Source organism: Panthera onca, chromosome D1 (genome assembly GCF_046562875.1).
Source record: "Panthera onca isolate mPanOnc1 chromosome D1, mPanOnc1 haplotype 2, whole genome shotgun sequence".
NCBI classification, from domain to species: Eukaryota; Metazoa; Chordata; class Mammalia; order Carnivora; family Felidae; genus Panthera; species Panthera onca.
In genome coordinates this window covers 12,584,039-12,606,436 of record NC_138348.1, presented here as the reverse complement: position 1 = coordinate 12,606,436, position 22,398 = coordinate 12,584,039, and the positions used below count along the sequence as shown (strand labels likewise).

At 42.8% G+C, this 22,398-nt stretch overlaps 1 protein-coding gene across 9 annotated transcripts in view; it reads left to right on the top strand.

Annotated features, from left to right (window-relative positions):
• Window positions 1–20,774, top strand: part of CTNND1 (catenin delta 1) — a 46,709-nt gene extending 25,935 nt beyond the window's left edge. For 3 of the 9 annotated variants that reach the window (XM_060606707.3, XM_060606717.3, XM_060606718.3), the window contains 18 exons: window positions 595–666; window positions 1,729–1,881; window positions 2,544–3,079; window positions 6,421–6,884; window positions 7,989–8,172; window positions 9,106–9,223; window positions 9,686–9,839; window positions 10,236–10,253; window positions 10,696–10,764; window positions 11,594–11,721; window positions 11,824–11,974; window positions 12,460–12,652; window positions 12,997–13,111; window positions 13,659–13,746; window positions 16,878–16,940; window positions 17,740–17,843; window positions 18,260–18,331; window positions 18,618–20,774. In XM_060606707.3, coding sequence (XP_060462690.1) covers window positions 595–666; window positions 1,729–1,881; window positions 2,544–3,079; window positions 6,421–6,884; window positions 7,989–8,172; window positions 9,106–9,223; window positions 9,686–9,839; window positions 10,236–10,253; window positions 10,696–10,764; window positions 11,594–11,721; window positions 11,824–11,974; window positions 12,460–12,652; window positions 12,997–13,111; window positions 13,659–13,746; window positions 16,878–16,940; window positions 17,740–17,843; window positions 18,260–18,331; window positions 18,618–18,629 — 2,694 coding nt within the window. In that variant the 3' untranslated portion in view covers window positions 18,630–20,774. The remainder of the gene's footprint in view (window positions 1–594; window positions 667–1,728; window positions 1,882–2,543; window positions 3,080–6,420; window positions 6,885–7,988; window positions 8,173–9,105; window positions 9,224–9,685; window positions 9,840–10,235; window positions 10,254–10,695; window positions 10,765–11,593; window positions 11,722–11,823; window positions 11,975–12,459; window positions 12,653–12,996; window positions 13,112–13,658; window positions 13,747–16,877; window positions 16,941–17,739; window positions 17,844–18,259; window positions 18,332–18,617) is intronic. The other 6 variants (XM_060606709.3, XM_060606710.3, XM_060606711.3 and 3 more) reach the window with 6 other exon arrangements.
• The last annotated feature ends 1,624 nt before the right edge of the window (window positions 20,775–22,398 follow it).

Genomic DNA, 22,398 nt, shown 5'->3' with positions numbered 1-22,398 from the left:
CTGTGGGTTCGAGCCCCACGTCGGGCTCTGTGCTGACCCCTCAGAGCCTGGAGCCTGTTTCGGATTCTGTGTCTCCCTCTCTCTCTGACCCTCCCCCATTCATGCTCTGTCTCTCTCTGTCTCAAAAATAAATAAACATTAAAAAAATTTTTTTTAAAAAAAGAAGGCCTTTGGAAACTCCCCAACCTAGCCTTATATTTTTAAGGGCTTACCTGAGTCTCTGCTATTTACTCAGTCAATAGTTTTTGAGTGCCTGTTATGTGCCAAGCATTGGTCAGGGCACTGGAAATACATCATTGAACAAAACTGACCAAAAAATGAAAAATAAAAATACAACAAACATCTGCCCTCATAGAGCTTACCTTCTTATACTCCAAAGACCCAGTCTGCTAGTACCAGGCCCAATTCCAGTTTTGAGGAAAGTGCTAAAACTAAGGGGTGATGTTGTTCTTTTATAAGTACTTGACAGAAGGACTCCAGGCCACAAATATCATTTTGAAAGCCCTTTTCCTGTTTGGAAAAAAAGATAATTTGTATTTGATAGAGCAAAGGAAGGCCACAAAATGAATTATCTCCTTGTGGGCTGTGTTTCAGAACGGCCGGTTTGTGGGCGATGCTGACCTTGAGCGACAGAAATTTTCAGATCTGAAACTCAACGGACCCCAGGTAACTTCTTTGGTTCACAGTCTCAGCTTTTTCATTTGTATCTTCTTCCTTCCCCAGCCTATAAGAGCTTATGGGTGTCTTGTAAAGTACATTGTAAGTACCCCCCCCCCCCCCACCATTAATTAGGAAAATAAAAAAGTGGAGCTTCAATGTATAGATGATTGTATTTTGGAATGAATCTTAATGGCTGTTGATCTGGTATTTGATCCCTCAATTACTGCATCCCTTTTCTGGAATGGGCGTGCTTCTATTTCTACCTGAAATCTGGTTGGTCTTGAGCCTTAGGCAGTTTCTGAAGGGTACAGAGCCAGTCAGAAGATGGCTCTTTTGGGGATTTTTCTGGTTCATCTTAAAAGTTCTTTATTGGTTGAACTTCTTTTTTGAAGGGTCACTCATATGTAGATGTAGCCACGGTTAACACAGATCATATTCACTTTGACGACCAGAACTGGAAAGTTAAATCTGCTGTCTGCTGTCTCTGTCACTTGGGTGTTGATGTGGCTATAGTTAACTCAGTTTTTATATATATATATATATACATATATATATATATATACACATACATATATATGTATATATATATGTTTTTATATGTATATACATATATATGTATATATATGTATACATATATATATATATATATATATATGTAATATTTGAATGTTTATTTTTGAGAGGAGAGACAGCATCAGCAGGGGAGGTGCAGAGAGAGAGGGAGACATAGAATCTGAATCAGACTCCAGACCCTGAGCTGTCAGCACAGAGTCTGACACGGGGCTTGAACCACAAGCCACAGGATCATGACCTGAGCCAAAGTCGGACACTCAACCGACTGAGCCACCCAGATACCCCTCAGTTCATATTTGTTAGATGACTAGAACTGGGAAATTATAGCTTCTGCTCTTTTGTAGAAGTTCAAAACGTGGGGAAAGCTACCCCTCTGAAAATCCTGGGGCCCATGGAAGATGCATGAGAAGTCTTTGTCTCTAGGGAGACTGCTTGTCATTGGGTTGGACTGTTGATCTTTATGGCTGTTCCTTGCTTTTCCTCTTTTCCATACAGGATCACAGTCACCTTGTGTATAGTACCATTCCCAGGATGCAGGAGCCAGGGCAGATTGTGGAGACCTACACGGAGGAGGACCCGGAGGGAGCCATGTCTGTTGTCTCCGTGGAGACCTCTGATGATGGAACTACTCGGCGCACAGAGACCACAGTAAGCTAAGACTTATACGAGGTCGGGGATGATGGAGGAGGTCTTCTTGTGGGCTTCACTGGGAGGGATTAAGAACTTAATTAGGGTGGGGGCACTGGGGTGGCTCAGTGAGTTAGGCACCTGACTTTAGCTCAGGTCATGATCTCACAGTTCATGAGTTCAAGCCCGATGTCGGGCTCTGTGCTGACAGCTCGGAGCCTGGAGCCTGCTTTGGATTCTGTCTCCCTCTATCTCTGAACCTCCCCTCCTTGTGCTCTCTTTCTCTCTAAAAAAAAAATAAACATATAAAAAAATTTAACAATTTAAAAATTAAAAAAAAAAAAACTTAAGGTGGATGAAAGGTGTTGAATGTATGTAGTGGAGGCATAAAGAAAGTGGTCTCTGGCCAGACAGGGAATATAGAAGAGATCTGGGAAAATCTAATGGAATGGGGAAGAAAGAAAGACCTTATAAGGTCTATAGTAGCTTCCTTTATAGGCACAGTTACTGTCAGTGCAGCTGTCCTGCCTGGGGACTTCCTCTAAGATGGAGAGGAGGGTAGATGGTAAAGCGTAAGGCATTTCTAGATAAAGTGGCCTGGCAGTAGGGGTTTATTTCATTTCTTAGAGCAGTCTAGAATTTAAGCTTCTATTGTTCACTCTTTTCTCTTTCCTTACTTGAAGGTCAAGAAAGTGGTGAAGACTGTGACAACACGGACAGTACAGCCAGTCCCTATGGGACCAGATGGGCTGCCTGTGGATGCCTCGTCAGTTTCTAACAACTATATCCAGACTCTGGGTCGTGACTTCCGCAAGAATGGCAATGGGGGACCTGGTCCCTATGTGGGGCAAGCAGGCACTGCTACTCTTCCCAGGAACTTCCACTACCCTCCTGATGGATATAGCCGCCACTATGAAGATGGTTATCCAAGTAGCAGTGACAACTATGGCAGTCTGTCCCGGGTGACCCGCATTGAGGAGCGGTATCGGCCCAGCATGGAAGGTTATCGGGCACCTAGTAGACAGGATGTCTATGGGCCCCAGCCCCAGGTTCGGGTAGGTGGGAGCAGTGTGGATCTGCATCGTTTTCATCCAGAGCCTTATGGGCTAGAGGACGACCAACGTAGCATGGGCTATGATGACCTGGATTACGGCATGATGTCTGATTATGGCACTGCCCGTCGGACGGGGACGCCCTCTGACCCTCGCCGACGACTCAGGTAGGGAAGAAAAGGGGAAGGTAAGGGTCTTTTCAAAATAGTGGAAAGGGACAGCTCTTCTTTTTTTTTTTTTTTTAATTTATTTTGTTCATTTTATTTGTTTTAGAGAGCAAGTGGGGGAGGGGGTAGTGGGAGAGAGAGAATCTCAAGCAGGCTCCACGCTCAGCAGAGTCCATCGCCAGACTTGATCCCACAATCCTGGGTTCATGACCTGAACTGAAATCAAGAGTCAGATGGATGAGCCACCCAGGCTCCCCTCTTCTTTCTCCAAGTGTTTTTGAATAAGAGACGCTTGTGTCTTCCCTTCTGTGATTTTACTAAATATTGACTTGCTTTTTTGTCTCTTTTTCATTATAGAAGTCATATATCTAATTATAGAAAATGACTTGTGATGGTTATTGGTCTACATCCTGAAGAATGGCCTTTGCTTCTATGCCAAGAGTTTCTGCTGTTTCTGCCTAACCCCCAGTTAGAGATAGGCAGCATCACAAAGGAGCTTGGTGCCTGGGGCTGTGGGACACTCCCTTGCTCTTGTGAATTTCTTCAGCATCTGATTTGGTATTCAGAATTGAGGGTTTTAGGCTTTCTAGGCCAGAATAGACAGTGAAGGGAGAACCCTCCCCGTGGTGATTTTAATCTCAAGTTAAAAACAAACCTTGACCTCACAAAAGCCCAAATTGACACTGTGTTTTGGTTCTTACATTTGATTATAAAATGAAATGGGGGTGGCATCCTTTGAGGGTGGTACATTAGTGACATTCTGAAAGGTCACTAAGCAGCTGCCTCTTCTGACTTTACTACTCATCCCGGAGGATTCTTTGGTGATCTGAAAAAGGGCATGATTGATTGATGTTTGGGCTGGTAGATGGTTTGCCTTGAGAGAATGCTTTGGAATGGGGGTTGGCAAACCTTTTCTGTGAAGGACTAGATAGAACCATTTTAGGCTTTGCGGGCCATGTATAATTTTTGTTGTGTGTTGTTGTTCTTTTTACAAACTTTTAAAAATATAGAAGCCCATTTTTAGCTCTGGGGCTGTGCAAAAACAAGTTTGGCCCATAGGCTGCCAACTCTGCTTTAGATTAAATCAGAGACATAGTGTTTACTAGGCAAGGAAAAATAAGAAGTAAAGGGGAAGATGTATAGATGTCTTGATGGTAAGGCTATCCTAGCAGCTGTTGCTGAATTTCTCTATGGGATCATAACCTAAAGCAAATGCCTTTGTGCTCATTTTCCTCATATTAGGTAGCTTTGGTTAATAATGAACTGGTCTGGGCCCAGGGGTAGAGGCCCCATTATCTAAGCCTGAGTCACTCACCTTTTAGGTATTGTATCATTTGGACAGCTAGTCCAACTCCCATGTGACTCACCTTTCATTGGGGGGAGAGGGCAGTGGGGTGGGCATCAGACCTCAGCTGGTGCAACATGGAGCACTGGTAGATAACAGCTATCACCAAAGAGTCTGCCCAGGGTGTTGGCCCTTCTGCTTGTTAACAAATCTGCCTTTCTGACTTCCTCATTAGTAGAGTGATTGGACCTAGGCAGGTGTGGGTGGCCAGGTCATTCTCTGCTGTCCCTTGCTGTGGCAATTGACATAGCGTCTGGGGCCTGGTTCTTGGGTCTGTTCCAGGGTGGCACTGGACTTGGAAACCTGCTTGACTAGCAAGAACATTTGCTGCTTCCTGCTCTAGGCCTAGGAGAGTAATACAAGGTCAAACGGAAACAGTAAGGCAGAATGATTAGTGGAAAAAGCACTGAACCAGAAGACTTCTAGTTGTGCCTTTGCCACTAGCTATATAGCCTCAAGCAAGTCATTTAATCTTTCTGGGTACAGCTTTGTTATTTGTAAAACAAGGGAAAGAATGTCATGATCCACTGCTTGTAAAAGAAGGAAATACAACTGAGTGACCAACATCTTGGTTATAGCAATTGTTTTTGTGATTGGTTATATTAAAATAATAATCAAAGTAAAATATGCTCACTAAAAACTAGAAAACCCAGAAAGGCACACCATCCATTGATAAAGACCTATGGTTAACATTTGGTGTGTTTCCTTTACTTTGGTGCGAGTTCTTTTTTCCTATGCAGGTAAACATACCCTGACTTTCTTTTTTTCTTCTGCTAAACTGGAATCTTACTTAAAATACTGTTCAGTAGCTTATTTTTAAAACTCAGCTCTATAACCTGTTCATTTTGTTTCAATGATATTAAAAAATAGTGATTTTTACTAAATGCTTCGTCCATCTGAGTTGCTGTTGAGTGGCTGATGTTGACAGCTTTGAGGCAGGCCCTTGGTTCCTGGCTAACCTTGAGGGTTGGGCTGACAGTGGGAGGGGTTTTGTGGAACAAACAACAGACTCATTTGGAGAGTTCCACACAATAGATTCTCCTCTCTCCTATGGGAGCCAAAGAGTGAGATGAGCTCACAGATAATGGGTCTCTTCCTTCCTGGTGGTTATGAATAAATAATAGTGTGACAGATTCACCCTCTAGTGGTTGCTGGTAGTACTGAAATAGGAAGAATTCTGGTTAGACTTCTCTAAACCTTCAGTTGCTTTGTTTTTGTACTTTTCTTGGTGACTGGGTATCCCAAATGCTGTGGTGTTCTGTAGCCTCTGTTTTGACAGAATCTGAGGTATTTAGAAATTAGAGGCTAGAAATCCTATCTCAAACATATTTGTTGAATAGCAGAGATGACGTTGGGGTGGACTGTGAAAATTAATGTTCAGGCTCATACCAAAGCGAAGTCCTCATGTGATGTACCAAGAAGGCATGTACTGTTTTTACTCTTATCGCCTCCTCTCTTATAATTTCCAAAATAAGATAAGGAGAGGCTTAAATAAGAAGTGTGTTTAAGGGTCTAATCCCAGCAGCTGTTTCCTGTGTGTAAATGCCTCATTTCCTGTTTAGCTAAAGGCTTGTAAGAACTGTTCTCAGACATTGTTTGCTGACTTCTTTGGTTTAACCCTGTCATCTGAGTGTTTATTTCAGTCTCTATCCAGAGAGGTTAGCTGTCAGGTATCATTTAAGTGCTAAGCAGTCAGGATTTGGTTCTTTTTTTGTGATTAACGTCTCTGAATATTTGTTACTCTCTTCCAAGCTAGTAAACTTGATAGGAAAAAAAGGTAGTTTTAATCTAAATGCAGATGCCTTTAAAATTGTTACCTTCTCTCCTTAAGAAAAATTGATCACCGCATCATTTATGCAAAGGAGAGGTAAGATCTAGTGTACTGGAGCTGAAGTTACTCTTGCCTTGGAGGTGAGGGGTAATGGGAGCTCACCGGGAAACCAGACTCAACAACTTGATGTATTCGTCTTTCCTCTTGGTTTTTCCAACACTGCAGGAGCTATGAAGACATGATTGGTGAGGAGGTGCCATCGGACCAGTACTATTGGGCTCCTCTGGCCCAGCATGAACGGGGAAGTTTAGCAAGCTTGGATAGCCTGCGCAAGGGAGGGCCACCACCTCCCAACTGGAGACAGCCAGAGCTGCCAGAGGTGATAGCCATGTTAGGGTTCCGCCTGGATGCTGTCAAGTCTAATGCAGCTGCGTACCTGCAACACTTGTGCTATCGCAACGACAAGGTGAAGACCGACGTTCGGAAGCTCAAGGGAATCCCAGTACTGGTGGGGCTGTTAGACCACCCCAAAAAGGAAGTGCATCTTGGAGCCTGTGGAGCTCTCAAGAATATCTCTTTTGGGCGTGACCAGGATAACAAGATCGCCATAAAAAACTGTGATGGTGTTCCTGCCCTTGTGCGATTGCTCCGAAAGGCTCGTGATATGGACCTCACTGAAGTCATTACTGGTGAGTTACAAGCACAAGAGGACTGCTTGGTTGGGGTTACTCTTACCCCTAGAGATGTTGAGAGCTAGAAGGATTTCCAGTCCTTTTATTTTTGAGTCAAGGTCGTGAACTGGTGGTCTTTGGGTCAAATCCATCTCACAGATTTGTTTGGATCACACAGGGTTTTCAAAATTTTAAAGAATTGGTTGCTGATGTTTAAAATTCAGAAGATTTCACTTAAAATTCCAGATTCTTGGCTTCTGGTAAAAACGTGCAAGGATTGGTAACAGTGGGTTTATTTTGCTCCCTGACAGTTGGTCTGAGCTGATTGGTACGTGTGCGCTCCGGTTTGCAATAATCCTGAACGTATTCTATTGCCTTTAGCCAACTACTGCCATGTAGGAAGTTGTCTCCCAAACACTGAAGCTGGGTGTCTGCCGTTTTTCTACTCTCTTGTAATTTCTTTTAAGTATCTGCTTCTGACATACCTGCCTGGCGTGTGTAGACAATCGAGCTTGTGGCCCTTGCTTTAGAAGAGTTGTTTTTCATGTTGTGGGTCGTGATTCATTAGTGCATGTTAAATACAGTTTTGTGAATCCCAATCAGTATTTCAAGAGAAAGAGAGAACAAAAAATAGGGTAGATTATTAGTTCTTAGGACTGATCTTGCCCATCAGGGGACATTTGCAATGTCTGGAGACAGACAACTTGGCTTGTGGGGAGTGCTACTGGCATCTAATGAGTAAAAGCCAGAGATGCTAAACATCTGACAGTGGACAGGTCAGCTTCCCACAACAAAGAATTATCTGGCCTAAAAGGTCAGTGGCGCTGAAGTTGAGAAACTCTGGTAGAGATAGCCCAGAGAGCATTGCTTATAGTAAGTATTACTTTATGAAATTTTATTTCATGACATGTATGTATGTATGTGTATGTTGAGCCATAATGTATATTTCTTACCGTGAGTCACAAACAAAAGCTTGAATATCAGTATAATGTATCTGGTTATACCAGATTATAAAGTATCGGGGAAGATTGAGAAATGATGGAGTAGGGGATTCTCTTCGGCTTTCTTCAAACATCCTGTGTTGGGTGTTGGAGAGGTTATCTGATGAGTTGTCTCTGCCAGGAACCCTGTGGAATCTCTCATCCCATGACTCAATCAAAATGGAGATTGTGGACCATGCACTGCATGCCCTGACAGATGAGGTGATCATCCCACACTCTGGTTGGGAGCGGGAACCAAATGAAGATTGCAAACCGCGCCATATCGAGTGGGAGTCAGTGCTTACCAACACAGCTGGCTGTCTTAGGTAACGTAAGGGCTTCAAGAGTATGAAGATTGAAGTTTTGAGGACTAACATTTTTTTTTTTCTTTTTAAATTCTTCAGGCTGTCACTCAGCCTCCATTCCTGTGACTGGAGGAATGACTCTGACTCCAGCCTGTCTTCTACCTTTGTCACTACTCCTTTGTATGCCACATACGTTCGCTACGCTGGTTTACTTGTTCCCTGCACATCCTCACTTCTGTGCCTCTTTGACTTTGTTCATTTAATTTGTAAATGTTTGTTCAATATCTACCACACGTAAAGCAGTTGTCAAGTCCTGAGCTTGGAGCTTTTGTGTGTATCTGTGTCCCTGTCCTCAATGATATGTATTTCAAGTAAGGCTGCAATGAGTGAACAAAAGGAGTACAAAATGTACTAGAAGGGTAGGGGGAGGAACTGTTCTTCCTTCAGTCCACATCACCCCTGTCTCTTTTATCTTTTTTTTCCTACAGATTTTTTTTTTTTTTTTTTTTTTTTTAAGTAATCTCCACACCCATTGTGGGGCTTGAACTTAAAACCCCAGGATCAAGAGTCGCACGCTCTACCGGCTGAGCCAGCCAGGCGCCCCTCCTTATTTATCTTTTGAGGCTAAACTCAAAAATGCCTTTATTTCATGAAAATTTTCTTGATATCTTCTTTCTCTCTTTGGAGTATACCCCTGTGTTCTCTGCCCCATTCTTCATTCGTCCTTCCATGAAAGAAGTATCTATTCTATCTTAAAGCACTGTTAACAGTATAAATGTCCTGAAAGTAGGGATTGTGTTAACTTTTCTCTAACCGCAGTGCCTTGCTTATAACAAGTACTCACTATTTGTTATAGTGAAAAGAAAAGATACAGAGGAGGCTTGTAAATGTTGAAGATATCAAGGGAGGATTTCTAGATTTGAGTCATCTTGAAGCCTCTCCCTTTCCCCTCAGGAATGTCAGCTCAGAGAGGAGTGAGGCTCGCCGGAAACTTCGGGAGTGTGATGGTTTAGTGGATGCCCTCATTTTCATTGTGCAGGCTGAGATTGGGCAGAAGGATTCAGACAGCAAGGTAAGTTGCCGGCTGAGTGAATTCCATTCACAGCAACCATGAGGCACCGGGAGTGCAGACCTACCATCTCAGGCTTTCAGATGACCTGAGGTATCTGTACCAGCTCCTGTTCCCTAAAGCAGATGTTCACCATGGTTTTCTTTAGAATTTCCTTCACCTGTATAATCTATTTTAAAGCTGTTTAGCTATATTTCCAAGGTTCTATATTTTCCTAAGTAGGAAAAAGGGTGACCCTCGGTTTTGTGTCACACACCAAATGGTGGCAGAAACCTTCCAGTAGCCTGAGGCTGCAAGGATTTTGAGAGGCTTGGTGCACTTAAGAGGCTTTGTGAGAGATGACGGATTGGGCTATGCTTTTGGGGATCAGTATTTTAATACTTGGATCATGGAAACCTGTACTTGCTGGGAAATCACTATAGGCATTCTCCTCGCTCACCGAGCCCTTTATCTTGTGTCCCCAAGCTTGTGGAGAACTGCGTTTGCCTTCTTCGGAATTTGTCATACCAAGTTCACCGGGAGATCCCACAGGCAGAGCGTTACCAAGAGGCACCTCCCAACGTTGCCAACAATACTGGGCCACATGCTGCCAGTTGCTTTGGGGCCAAGAAGGGCAAAGGTGAGTTTTGGTTCTTTGTTCCTTGCTCTTTAATGTAGGATGGGAAAGGGAAGGAACTCTTTTAGCTTTAGGCACAAAATACTTGCTGAGCGGTACATGAGTCTGCCTAGTCAAGGATATCTCCTCGCTCTGCAGCCGCTTCCCCAGTGTCGTGTTCTCCATTCATGGCGGTGATCATGGTGGTGGTGGTGGTCATTGGTATCAGTTTGGGGGCAGTGAAGGACGAGAACTCAACTAATCTGGGGCCTTCTCCCCCATTCCTCCTTTGTGTTTCCTGTGTTTTTCTTTTCCTCCTTGCTTCCCTGCTTATTTGCCCACGATCCTGTTGACATCTCTCTCCTGCATTTTTCTTCCTTCATTTCTCTCTGCTTTCCACCTTGGGTGACGCACTGGAAGATGAGTGGTTCTCCAGAGGTGAGTGGAATCTTTTAAGGCGCTTATGGACTTCTAATTTGCATGCTTTGATTTTAGCTTCCCTAGTATTTCCTAACCCTTCCCTGTGGATGCATGTAGGAAAATTCAGTTGAGGAGGACCATTGAAACAAGTTCAGCTCTTTGGAGCTAATGGCTCATGGCATGCTATTTCTGGATAGCAGACCCAGGTATCAGAACTCAGGACAACAGCAACAACGGTGCTTATCCTTATCTTACCTGTCTGCTGCCTGTTTTCTGTCCTTGTTTCTGCACAGCCCCCTGCTGGGACAGCTTGTGGGGGGGGACCTTGTTTTTTGTTTTTTTCCCCCCTCTTGATGTATCTCTGATCCAAAGATTTTGACTGAAGAATAAAAAGTACACTATGTGGACTCTTTCCTTTCTTAAACTTTTTCCCCTCCCCTCCTTTTTTTAATTTCCAAAGGGAAAAAACCCACAGAGGATCCAGCAAACGATACAGTGGATTTCCCTAAAAGAACTAGTCCTGCCCGGGGTAAGTTATCTTTTTCTTTTTAGTCTCCAGGGATCTCGGTCTCATATATATATATATAGTTCACAGACAAGTGTTTGGTAGCCTAACAGTAGACTCTGCAGTATGATCACTGTTTTCTGTCCTCCTACTCTGGGCATGGAATGATGGTGGAGCACTGGGAAACTGGTATTGTAGCAGTAACTTAGGAAAGATGGCTTGTTGTGGCAACTTTTCAGATTATTGGAGGATGGGTAGAGTCCTGAACCCATCTAGGCCAGAAACGGAGGTGCTCTAAGTAACCACTACTGTCCTTAGGACTGTAATTGTTCTAAGAAGCCTCTTTCTCACAGTTTGGGTGTTTATGTTTACCAGTACAGTGAGTTTAAAATTCACAGTTCTTCATGGATGTAAAAATTTTAGATGTTGTTAAATCTAGGATAGGCTTTGTACTTAGTCATAGTAAAGGTAGACCGAATGATTCAGTTAAGTTAGAAATAATTCACTTGAGATGAGGAATCTTTAACCCTGAGCGGTGTCAGTGGGCACCTGAATGCCCTGAGTGCCAAGGCCAAAGTAGACTGTGGAAGAGAAGAGACAAAGAGGAAAGAGAGAAAGGAGTTGCATACGAGTTGAGGTCTGTTCTGCTCTTCCCATGGATGAATTATTCTTAAGAAGGCATGGAATCAAGCCTCTGAGTTTGCTCTTGGGTGAGTGGGAGCGTATAGGGGGTCTAATGGTATAGGAGCATAAATCCATCAATCCAGAGTACTGAGGCTGAACTTCAACCAGCCAGAGCCTGGTGTTTAGGTCATGACTAGCATCCCCTGCTTTCCTGCCCTTTCTTGTGCAGGCTATGAGCTTTTATTTCAGCCAGAGGTGGTTCGGATATACATCTCACTCCTCAAGGAGAGCAAGACTCCTGCCATCCTAGAAGCCTCAGCTGGAGCTATCCAGAACTTGTGTGCTGGGCGCTGGACGGTGAGTACCTTTCAGAAAATAGACTTAGAGATGGGAGAACTTACCTAACTAGTTTGCCACCGTTTGTAATCTGTTCCACCTCTTCTTGTGTGTTACTTCCAGTATGGTCGATACATCCGCTCTGCTCTGCGTCAAGAGAAGGCTCTTTCTGCCATTGCTGACCTCCTGACCAGTGAACACGAGCGTGTAGTGAAAGCTGCGTCCGGAGCGCTGAGAAATCTGGCGGTAGATGCTCGCAACAAAGAACTGATTGGTAAGGAGTTGGATGCACACGGTTAATCTCAGTATCAGTACCAAGCCTTTAGTCTGGCAGATGCTAAATAGTTATTATTGCAGTGACTGAGAGGAGGGATCCTGGCTAGTCCTCCATAGTTTGTGGTTCTGAGGGTTCTAGTTTAATGGTTCTTAGAAAGACAAGAACTGGTAACTCTTCAAAACTAGAATAAAAACAGCTATTCTTCATTAAGCACTTGCTTTGTTAGTGGGCGTTGTAACATATTTGATATAAAGTATTCACATAGTTTCAATGTGACTAAAGGGGAGAATAAATAAAGGAGTAAGAAGGACCATATGTTCATGGCTCTTCTGATACGATAACCCCATAGCAAAATGAAGTTGATTCATGTGGACAGTGAATTGCACTTAATATGATTGATGCAAGTAAGTACAGTGTTAGGCTCTATATACTGGACTTGCTTTGTTCTCCCTGCACACAGTCCTTCTGTCTTAACGCTGTAGGTAAACATGCTATTCCGAACTTGGTAAAGAACCTGCCAGGAGGGCAGCAGAGCTCTTCCCAGAATTTCTCTGAGGACACTGTGGTCTCTCTTTTGAACACCATCAATGAGGTTATTGCTGAGAACTTGGAGGCTGCCAAAAAGCTTCGAGAGACACAGGGTATTGAGAAGCTGGTGTTGATCAACAAATCAGGGTGAGTTTAACACTGAAAATGACAACTGGAAGAGTTTGTGTGTGAGAGGGGAGTTACTAGGAAGGAGCGTTCCATGTTTGCTTTCTTATTTACATATAAAGTGTGAAGAGATAATGCTGTCTTAATGTTTTGTCTTAATGTTGAGCTATAAATTGATAACAGACCTGTTGCATCAAACATTTTTTTGTGTCACTGTTTGGGACACAGTACAGTACTTGGTGAATACTTGATCTTGCCCATTTTGGCATTTCTTCTTATGTTACATTATATTGGAGAGTACAGGCTCTCAGCTTCCTCCTTGGTCTTAACACCCAAATTCCATATCGTATTACTTTCCTCAAAAGGAACCGTTCAGAAAAAGAAGTCCGAGCAGCAGCACTTGTATTACAGACAATCTGGGGATATAAGGAGCTGCGGAAGCCACTGGAAAAAGAAGGATGGAAGAAATCAGACTTTCAGGTAGAGTAACTCTTGGGCCTGAGACTTGACCCTTTTTTCCCTTGGTTTCACGTAACACTTTTGTCTTTGGTTCCTTCCTCCTCACTATTGCCTTAAGTCCTGCTTTATCCCAAGTCTTTCTGAGTAAGGAGATCATTCAGTTTACTCCTTCCCCAAAAAGAACGATGCTATGCTTCATTTGGTGCCAGAACAGCTGTGGTTCTCCTCGGTGCCACAGCATGCTGTCCACATTGGTGGGGACGAGGGAAGATGGCCTGTTTGACTTTTCCCCAGATGTGCCATAGCCCCTTGAAGGAATTTACTGGAAACTAGGTCACCTTCTGATAGTGCGAGTGTTTGGTACCTCTGTAATCTCCTGTTCAGGAACATAAACAGAAGCCACAAAACCCTCATTTGTTTCACTATGTAGATATTTAACCCATATGAGGTACCTTTTGGGAAGAGCTATATTTGGGAATAGGAACCTAAAGATCTGTGCCCATTGGGAAATAAAATATGGGTGAGTTCAGTATTCTGTGACATTGTTGCATTTTATGTTTGCTTCCAGGTAAATCTAAACAATGCTTCTCGAAGCCAGAGCAGTCATTCATATGATGACAGCACTCTCCCTCTCATTGACCGGAACCCAAAATCAGGTACAGTGTCTGGGGGGCGTACCCCTCTGCTTTTACTCCACCACGGCTATTCTTCAGTGGGCTTACTTCCCGTGGAATAGAATATGTATTTGTTACTGCATGAGCTAGTCTTTTGGTAGACGGTAATAATACTTTACCTCAGGATTGTACCACAGAGGCTGGTAGGCCTGAGCATTAGAAGAGAAAACAGGCAGTAGCCTGGAAGTGATCCTGTCTTTGCTTGTGGACTTACAACTGTTTTCTCTGTTTGAGAGATAATTGACATATATCATTGTGTAAATTTAAGGTGTACAACATAGTGCTTTGATGTATGTATATATTGCATAATGATTATTTTTTGGTTTTTAAATTTCCACATAATACCATGTAATGTGTGGACTGTTGAAAAATTAGAAAATTCAGGTAACTAGAAAAATAACAACAAAAATCACTTATTTCTGTTACCCAGAGATCACTGCTGCTATTTGTGGTTTTATCTTTTAAACACTTTTGCCGTGTGAGCAAATAAATTTTGTGCCCCAAAGATGAATTAGCGTATTTTATGAAACATTTTCTTTTTCATGAAAGTGTGTGCTGTAACCCTTATTATCTTGCTGACACTTGGCTTTTGCCTCCATCAGGGTTCTCTCTCTCTCTTTTTTTTTAAGGTTTTTATTTTGAGAGAGACAGAGTGTGAGCAGGAGAGGGGCAGAGAGAGAGGGAGACAGAATCCAAAGCAGGCTCCAGGCTCTGAGCTGTCAGCACAGAGCCCGACACGGGGCTCGAACTCACAAACTCTGAGATCACGACCTGAGCCAAAGTCGGACGCTTAACTGACTGAACCACCCAGGTGTTCCAACATCGGGGTTCTTGTGATGTGGTGTGAGGATCCCCGTGTCTGTTGACATCTGTGCTGATTATGCAGAAGCAGTGGGAGTGTTTGCAGCAGCAGCTCTGGCACCAACCCCACACCACTGGCCGTCCTAGGCTTCGTGGCCATGCGCTCACAATGTAAAAAAGAGCCAGTTTCACTTGTTAATGTACTTGATGGAGCTGTAAGCATTACTAATTTTATTGTTTGTGACCTTGAGCACACGTCTTTTTGAAATCTCCCGTGCTGATGAAATAGGAAGTACTTGGCGAGCCCTGTGCTGCATCCAGAGTGTGGTAGTGGACCTGGGGGAAAGCACAGGTGCTCTAGTTGGAGTTTCTGAGTGGACCAGCCACTCTTTTTACGGAATGCCATTTTTACTTGGGAAAAAATGGCAAGCTGTGGTTTTAGACTTGAGTATTTGCTAGACATTTTCTCAAAAATGAATGCAATGAGCTTGTCACTTTCAGGAAAAATAACTGACGGTACTTATTGCCTGAATTTTCAAGTGAAAAACTTGTACCTGCCATTATGAGCCTGATTACACACCCATACTTAAAAGACTATTTATTTATTTATTTATGGCTTATTTTATTTATGGGGTGGGGACATGCAGAGAGAGAGAGAGAGGGAGAGAGAGAATCCCAATCAGGCTATCTATTTATTTATTTATTTATTTATTTATTTATGGTTTATTTTATTTATGGGGTGGGGACACGCAGAGAGAGAGGGAGAGAGAGAATCCCAATCAGGCTCTATACTGCCAACACAGAGCCCGACATGGGGCTTGAACTCATGAAACTGAGATCATGACCTGAGCAAAAATCAAGAGTCGGATGCTTAATCAACTTTAATCAACTGAGTCACATGGGCACCCCAAAAGACATTTTAATCAAACCAGTGGTGATAGTAATGAATGCGATTTTTTTTTTTTTGATGTTGTATAATGAAATGTGTTAACATGTAGAAGATCTGCATTACTCTATGAACCAGTATTTTCCAAATGACTAGTGTGTGGTGTTTCAGAATCATGAATGGGTAACTGACCCATTCAAAGTGCAAGACAGACAAATTCATTTTAATTTAACAAAGTATGAAGAAGAGGTCATTCATTTGGATTCAGATTCTACATTACTGCCAACTTTAGAGAAACTCTACTTGCTCTTTAGAGAAATTCTACTTGTTGTGTATTAGTGTACTATCAAAGACTGTACACAATTATCTGAAAAAATTGTTGAAAATTCTTTTTCCAACTTTTTGTCTGTGGGAGGCTGGATTTTCTTCATATACTTCAACTAAAATAACATCATGACAGATTGAACACAGAAGTAGATAGGAAAATCCAGCTGTCTTCTATTAAGCCAAACTTTGAAGACATGTGCAAAAATGTAAAAAAAAAAAAAAAAAAAAAAAACAAAAAACCAAAAACAAAAACCCACAAACCTGCTTTTAAAAAACATTAAAATGTTAACATGGAATAAGTTTTTTTAACTTAAATGTTTATTTTGAGAGAGAGAGAGAGAGAGAGAGAGAGAGCGAGCACAGGGGAGAGGCAGAGGGAGAGGGAGAATCCCAAGCAGGCTCCGCACTGTCAGCATAGAGCCTGAGGTGGGGCTTGATCTCATGAATCATGACCTGGGCTGAAATCAGGACTTAGAAGCTTAACCGACTGAGCCACCCAGGCACCCCTATTTTTACTGTTAAAAAATATATATATTTAATTATTTATTTATTTATTTTTGAGAGAGGCAGACCAAGTGGGGTAGGGGCAGAGAGAGAGGGAGAGAGAAAACCCCAAGCAGGCTCTACACTGTCAGTGCAGAACCCAACATGGGGCTCGAACAGTGAGATCATGACCTGAGCTGAAATCAAGAGTCAGGTGCTGAACCACCTGAGCCACCCAGATGCCACCCTATTTTTTCTTTTAAGTGAAATACTTAAAATTTCTCAGTACAGGAAAATAGTAATATATATATAACTGACACCAGTGAATACTTTTTGGATCTTCATAATTTTTAAGACTGTGTAAAGGGGTCTGGAGACCAAATAATTTAACAAGTACTTGTTAAGAGTGAATGGTTGTTAAGGGTGAACGTTAGGGTTCCATTGGAAAGGGATCTCTTAAGTCCCATGAGGGCTTTGTCTAGTGCCTGGCACATAGTGGGTGCTCAGTAAAAATTTGATGGGAGGGAGGGAGGACCAACCAGAGAGCAATTTTTATGATGAGTATAGATTTTGAAGAGTTGGTTTTTGACCTGGATAACTTTCTGACTCCGTATAGATAAGAAACCTGATCGGGAAGAAATTCAGATGAGCAGTATGGGATCAAACACAAAATCATTAGGTAGGTGATTAATTCCTGCCTAAGGACACGGAGTTATATTTCATTGGGATGAGAACTGTCTGGCTCTGCAGTTTCTTTTCTAGCACCTTCATCATCCTGGGAGAGCATTCATTGGCTGGACATTTCTATTTGGAAGGATGTGAGGAGATTTAGTGAAACTTGATATATCTACTTTCTTCCACATTCCCACATATTCAAAGGTTCAAAAAAAACCCCAAATCTTCATTCACCCTTATCCCCACCCCCACTTACTGCAGAATAATGTTTGGGTCCTTAAACTGTTACCGAGTTTCACAGGCTGACCCCAGGCTCCCTCTCCATCTTTTTTCCATGTACTCTGTTTCAGCCCACCTGGTCTAATTTGCTATTTTGTCTCTTTACTCTACTTTTTAAATTTTTCTCAGAGCATACTTCCTACTGGAATGCCCTTCTTCCCCTTTGCTTTGCTAAATTTTCTTTATCCCCAGAGGCTTAACCAAGTACTGTCTCCTTTGTTAGGTGCTTCCTGACTGTTGCAGCACCCCTACGCTCTCTTCTTAATTCCAATACCATTTATAGACAGATCTCTTCTGTTTTGCTTTATTATCATATGTCATACTCTGTGTGTTTCATTTGTCTTCCCAACTAGATTCAAATTATTTTTAAGTCAGGGACCTTAAGTCAAGGACTAGAACTTAATGACTTTCTGGAGCATTTGACAAAGTTTACTTCCCAACAGGGGTGCCTAATTCACACTTATCTGTTTAATATGTATGGTACACCAGAAGGAATATCGTATTTCTTGTACTTTTTTCATTAGATAACAACTATTCCACACTGAATGAGAGAGGGGACCACAACAGAACACTGGATCGATCCGGGGATCTAGGTGAAATGGAGCCATTGAAGGGAACACCCCTCATGGTAAATTCTCTTTTATATACTCTTGTCCTTCTAAGGCTAGTTCTGTTTTGAAACCTTCATGTTTTGTGAAATGGGAAGAAAGTACCTAGTGAAAGACAGTATCCTTTTCTGATAGGGATTTTCAGGAAAAGTAGGAGTTTTGACTCCTGTTGAGATTTCTTGGGTCATAATTCTGCAACGGTCAGGTTAGGAGAAGGAGACCATAAATGTATTGCTGATGTGACTAATGCCAATAGATCTATTCTCATACATTACTCTCTTCCTGTCCCTGCCCTTTCTTGAATATCTTGCCCTTTTCTTACTATTATCTTGTTTTGTTTGAGTTGACCAGTTTCGGGATTTTCCTTAGGTTTGGCACATACTCACGAGGTTTCTATTTCCTTACTCTCATACTAACAAATTGCATGTGTTCACAGCAGGACGAGGGGCAGGAATCTCTGGAGGAAGAGTTGGATGATGAGGGGGACCAAGTGTCTAACCCCTCCATGGTATGTCCTCCAGCCACCCCCAAGATCGTCCTTGAGGAAGGAGGTCCCTATGTGCCAGCAGTTTGCCAATCAAGCTGATCCAATCGGGCCAGAGACCCTAGTCTCAGCCGCTTGGCGCTTGGGGGTGCTGCTTCTGTGATGATTGCCTCTTAAGAGGCTGGGACGTGCCTCCAGTGATCTGATTCTCCATTCCGTGCTGCTTTCCTCCCTCCGGATTTGCTCAACTGTCTTTTGGTTCTCCTCATTCCCAACCCTATTGACATTTCTTTCTCTTTTTTCCCTACAGCAGAAGATTTAGCACCACTGTCTGCGCTACATCTGGGCTTATAATATATGTACTTTTATTTTTTGGTGGTGAAATGGACTGATGATTTTTCCCTTTCTTCGCTGGACTGTTGTGCCAACTGCCAGGCTGCCTCCTGCCCTTATAGCCCTAAGTGGCCACCTTCTTCCTACCAACTCCTACCTTCTTCCAGTGAAGCTTAATTGTCCCTCCTCCCCCGTCCAGATCCCCTCCAGTTGCTCCCAAGAAGCCTGACTCAGTTATATGCATATCTTGAGAAACTGCTGCAAATTAGCTCTTTTTGCCAGTTCTCCCTGGAACTCTTGGCCTTGTGTGGAGGGAGGGAGAGAGTGGGAATCCTCACTGGAAGCTGTGGGAAGAATTGGAAGTTACATGCTGTCTATGCAGTGTCTAGCACTCTGATAAACTGATGATTCTTAATCAAGATTTTTTTTTTTCTTGGTGGGGAAGGGACTTTTATTTTTTTGGAGAATCGGAAGTGTGAGCTCTTCCCGTATTCCTGATGACTATTTTTGAATCAAAGAAGGCTGGCAACATTGGCACATTCCACCTGGCAAGGGCCCTTGAGTAAGTGAAGGTCTCCTAGAACTGAGATTAAGAAACCTTGATCTCATCTCCAGGCCAGGGACCACTGTGGACCTACAGACTCCATCTCTTCTCCAAGCCTCATGCCAACCCTCAGCTGCTGCCACTGCCCTTTACTAAGGCTGTCCTTAATCTTCCTCTCCCATCCTGTGAAATGTCTGCTGACTTGGCCTGGCCATTTGCAAGAGGCTGTAGAAAGAGGAGAATGTGTCAAGGAAGACTTTTTGGGTGAGAAGGATCAGAAAGATGTCTTCTGGGGAGGAGAAGAACCTCTAGCAGGAGCTAGTAGGAATGTACATGAATCAGTTAGTCTGAAACTGGCAGGAAGCTTTGAAGCTGGCTTCCCCCCTGCCCTTCTTTCTCCTTTTCTTACCCTTCTAGCTCTGTCCTCCCCTGCCTCTTCCCTGGATTGGTTGGCTGACAAAAGGACTTGATGTACATACTCCTGCCCCCTTTACCCTTAAAAGGTGGGGGATCGCCCCTGGATTTGCCTCTTCTTTGTGCCTTTGGCCTGGGGTGCATCTCCTCCTTCCCTTCCATGTGCCTTTCTTTGCCTCTGCAGTCTCATTTTCATGATTTTGCAAATTATATTTTGTTGCTTTCTTACCCACTATTGGCCCTAACTAGCAGAAAGGAGGGATGACCTAGAGAACCTTAGATTCTCCACTGGGAATTGGTAGAACCTCTGATTTCAGCCATTCAGCTTTGCTCAATAGTATATGGTTGGGGTTTTGCAAACATCCTGTTCTGATGAATCTCAAAATGTGGGAGGAGTGAGTGGTGCGACTCTTACTCCTTAGTTGCCCAGAATTTATCGTCATCTCCCAAGGGACCGGAGGGAAGTCGCATCTGTGCCCTCCCTGCCCCACCCCACCCTCAGCATCTCCTCCTTTCTGTTTAGTGTTTATTAGTGGGTTGGGCTAGAGGAATCAGCTGCTATGCTGGTTGATTTTTTTTAACCCTTTTCCTTATTTGCCTTTTACTCCTCCCCTTAATCTAAAAGCTCTGTTCAATGCAACTGGAAATCTTTATCCTTCTCTCTCCCCCTTCCCTTATATATTGAGGCTATGGGGTAGGAGACAAGTGCACAACCCACCACCCCCCTTCCCTTTCCCCTATGCATTAAAATCCCTTATTTACCACCCCCCCCCCCCCCCCCCCATTTCTTCCCACTCCTTTTCTGGCAAAAAGGAGCCTTTTCCTCTCTGTGACCCTAAGAACATACTGCACAGGGGAAATTGCCCCCATCTGGACCTGGCTCCACTCTTGGTTTCTCTTGTCCTCTTCTGCTCTTTTCCTGGTGCTCTTTTTCTCGGTGGGGTGTGGGTAATAGAACAGCCATGGGCTTTTGGGGACCTTTAACTATTTTTTTTCTTTTTTGTTTATAAAAACACTAAACATTCAATTCCAGAGAACCAAAAATCCCACCTCCCCACCGAACAGTACTAAGGGGCGTGTCTTCTGCTCCATACCTTTTCTGTTTTCCTTTCTCTCTTGTTAATGCTTTTAAAAACAAATGAGTTTTTTATATAAATAAAGTTTTTAAAGTGTGTATGTGGGGGGTCTGTGTCATTTCTTCACTTTAAGCTGTATCTCTTCCTTCCTTTTCATTTCGGTTATTTCCTTATGTGTATCAGTGTCCTTCTCTCCAGAGCAGCCAGAAGGGGGTTTACCAGGAGCGGATTACTTTGAGCTCAGTCCTAAGTCTTACCAAGCAACATTGTTGGTAATTACATATGAAACATTTTCCCCCTCAAGATTCTTAAAAATTAAATGTGGGGCACGGGAAGCTTATTGCTAACTTAGAGATAGGAAACTGAAGTATAGGAATTAATGACTTTCTTAGTCACTGGATTTGTTTTGCAACATTTGGCAAAACTAACGTTGAACAAAAGCCCATTGCGATACGTGGCCCTCTTGAACATTTAACTTTATGGGTAGAAGATTAGAAGCTAACAACTCCAATTGCCTTCCTCCAATATGCCCTCATATTTCATAAATATGAAAATGTAGAATTAAAAGGCTCATGTGTATAAGTACTGAATACTGGGCCAGAATGTTGCTTTTCAGGCTATCAGTAATCCTTTAGTAAGAAGACAAGGGACAGACCTATAGCTGCTTTTGTGTCCTACCAAGTAATATGTGGGTGAGTCACAAACACTTGCTGGGTTGACAGGGATTGTCTTTACTGCAGAGGCCAAGGATTAAGACCTATGGAAAGAGACTTATTTTTCTGGGGCGCCTATTTCCTGTTATATAATTTAAAAAAAAAAAAAGTGAGAATTTATGTAAAATGCTTTGCTGTATGCCCAATCTTTAGATTAAAAATCTATAGCTTCTGATGATGGTCATGTCTCAATTTTGTTGAACTAGGTCTTGAGTATGAAAACTTTGTTGGGCCAGTGAGACCAGGAAATCTAAGCATTGTAGCTGATCCCTTTTAAAGCTTAGTTTGTGTCTGACAGTTGTAGTTTTAGACCAGCAGGATGAATCACGGAGCCAAAAAGCTATCTGAGTTTGCTTTCCAAAGTGGTTTGGTAGTTTCACTTGAGATGCTTTTCTGTCTCTATAGAAAAACCTTGCTACTGGTGAATAGCCTTTATTTCCATTATATTCTTTATTATCCACTGACATTGAGCTAGAAACAAATCTTACACTTCCCTCTCCCTGGCGTGGTTCATTTGTTTGTCTCATAAAGTAAATATTTACTGAACATCTTCTATGTGCTAGGTGTTGTGGATGTTAGGTTTAAAGGATGAAACAGATGGACGCTTTCTCTTTACAATCCTTGAGAGTCCTAAGATCTGTCGTTTTGTTTTTTTAGAGTAAGCTCTACCCCCAATTGTGGGGCTTGAACTCATGACCCTGAGATCAAGAGTCACATGCCTTACCAACTGAGCCAGCTAGGTGCCCTCATCTGTGGTCTTTTAAAAACATTTCTCCCCTGTGCCCCTACCTAAAGTAAGGTGTTCAACAAAATGATCTGTAAAGCCCCTGTATCTTAAGCAGCCTGCACTGATGAAGCAATGCTTTTGAAACCTCTTGGTGTCTCTGACACCAAATTTAGGAAGCCTGTGGATTTTGCCAAGATTTGCCCATGTCCTCCTCGATCCTTTAGAGCCTGAGTTGTTTTCTGGAAGTGGTAATAGTGGATGCTCCCCCACTCTTCTGTCTTAGC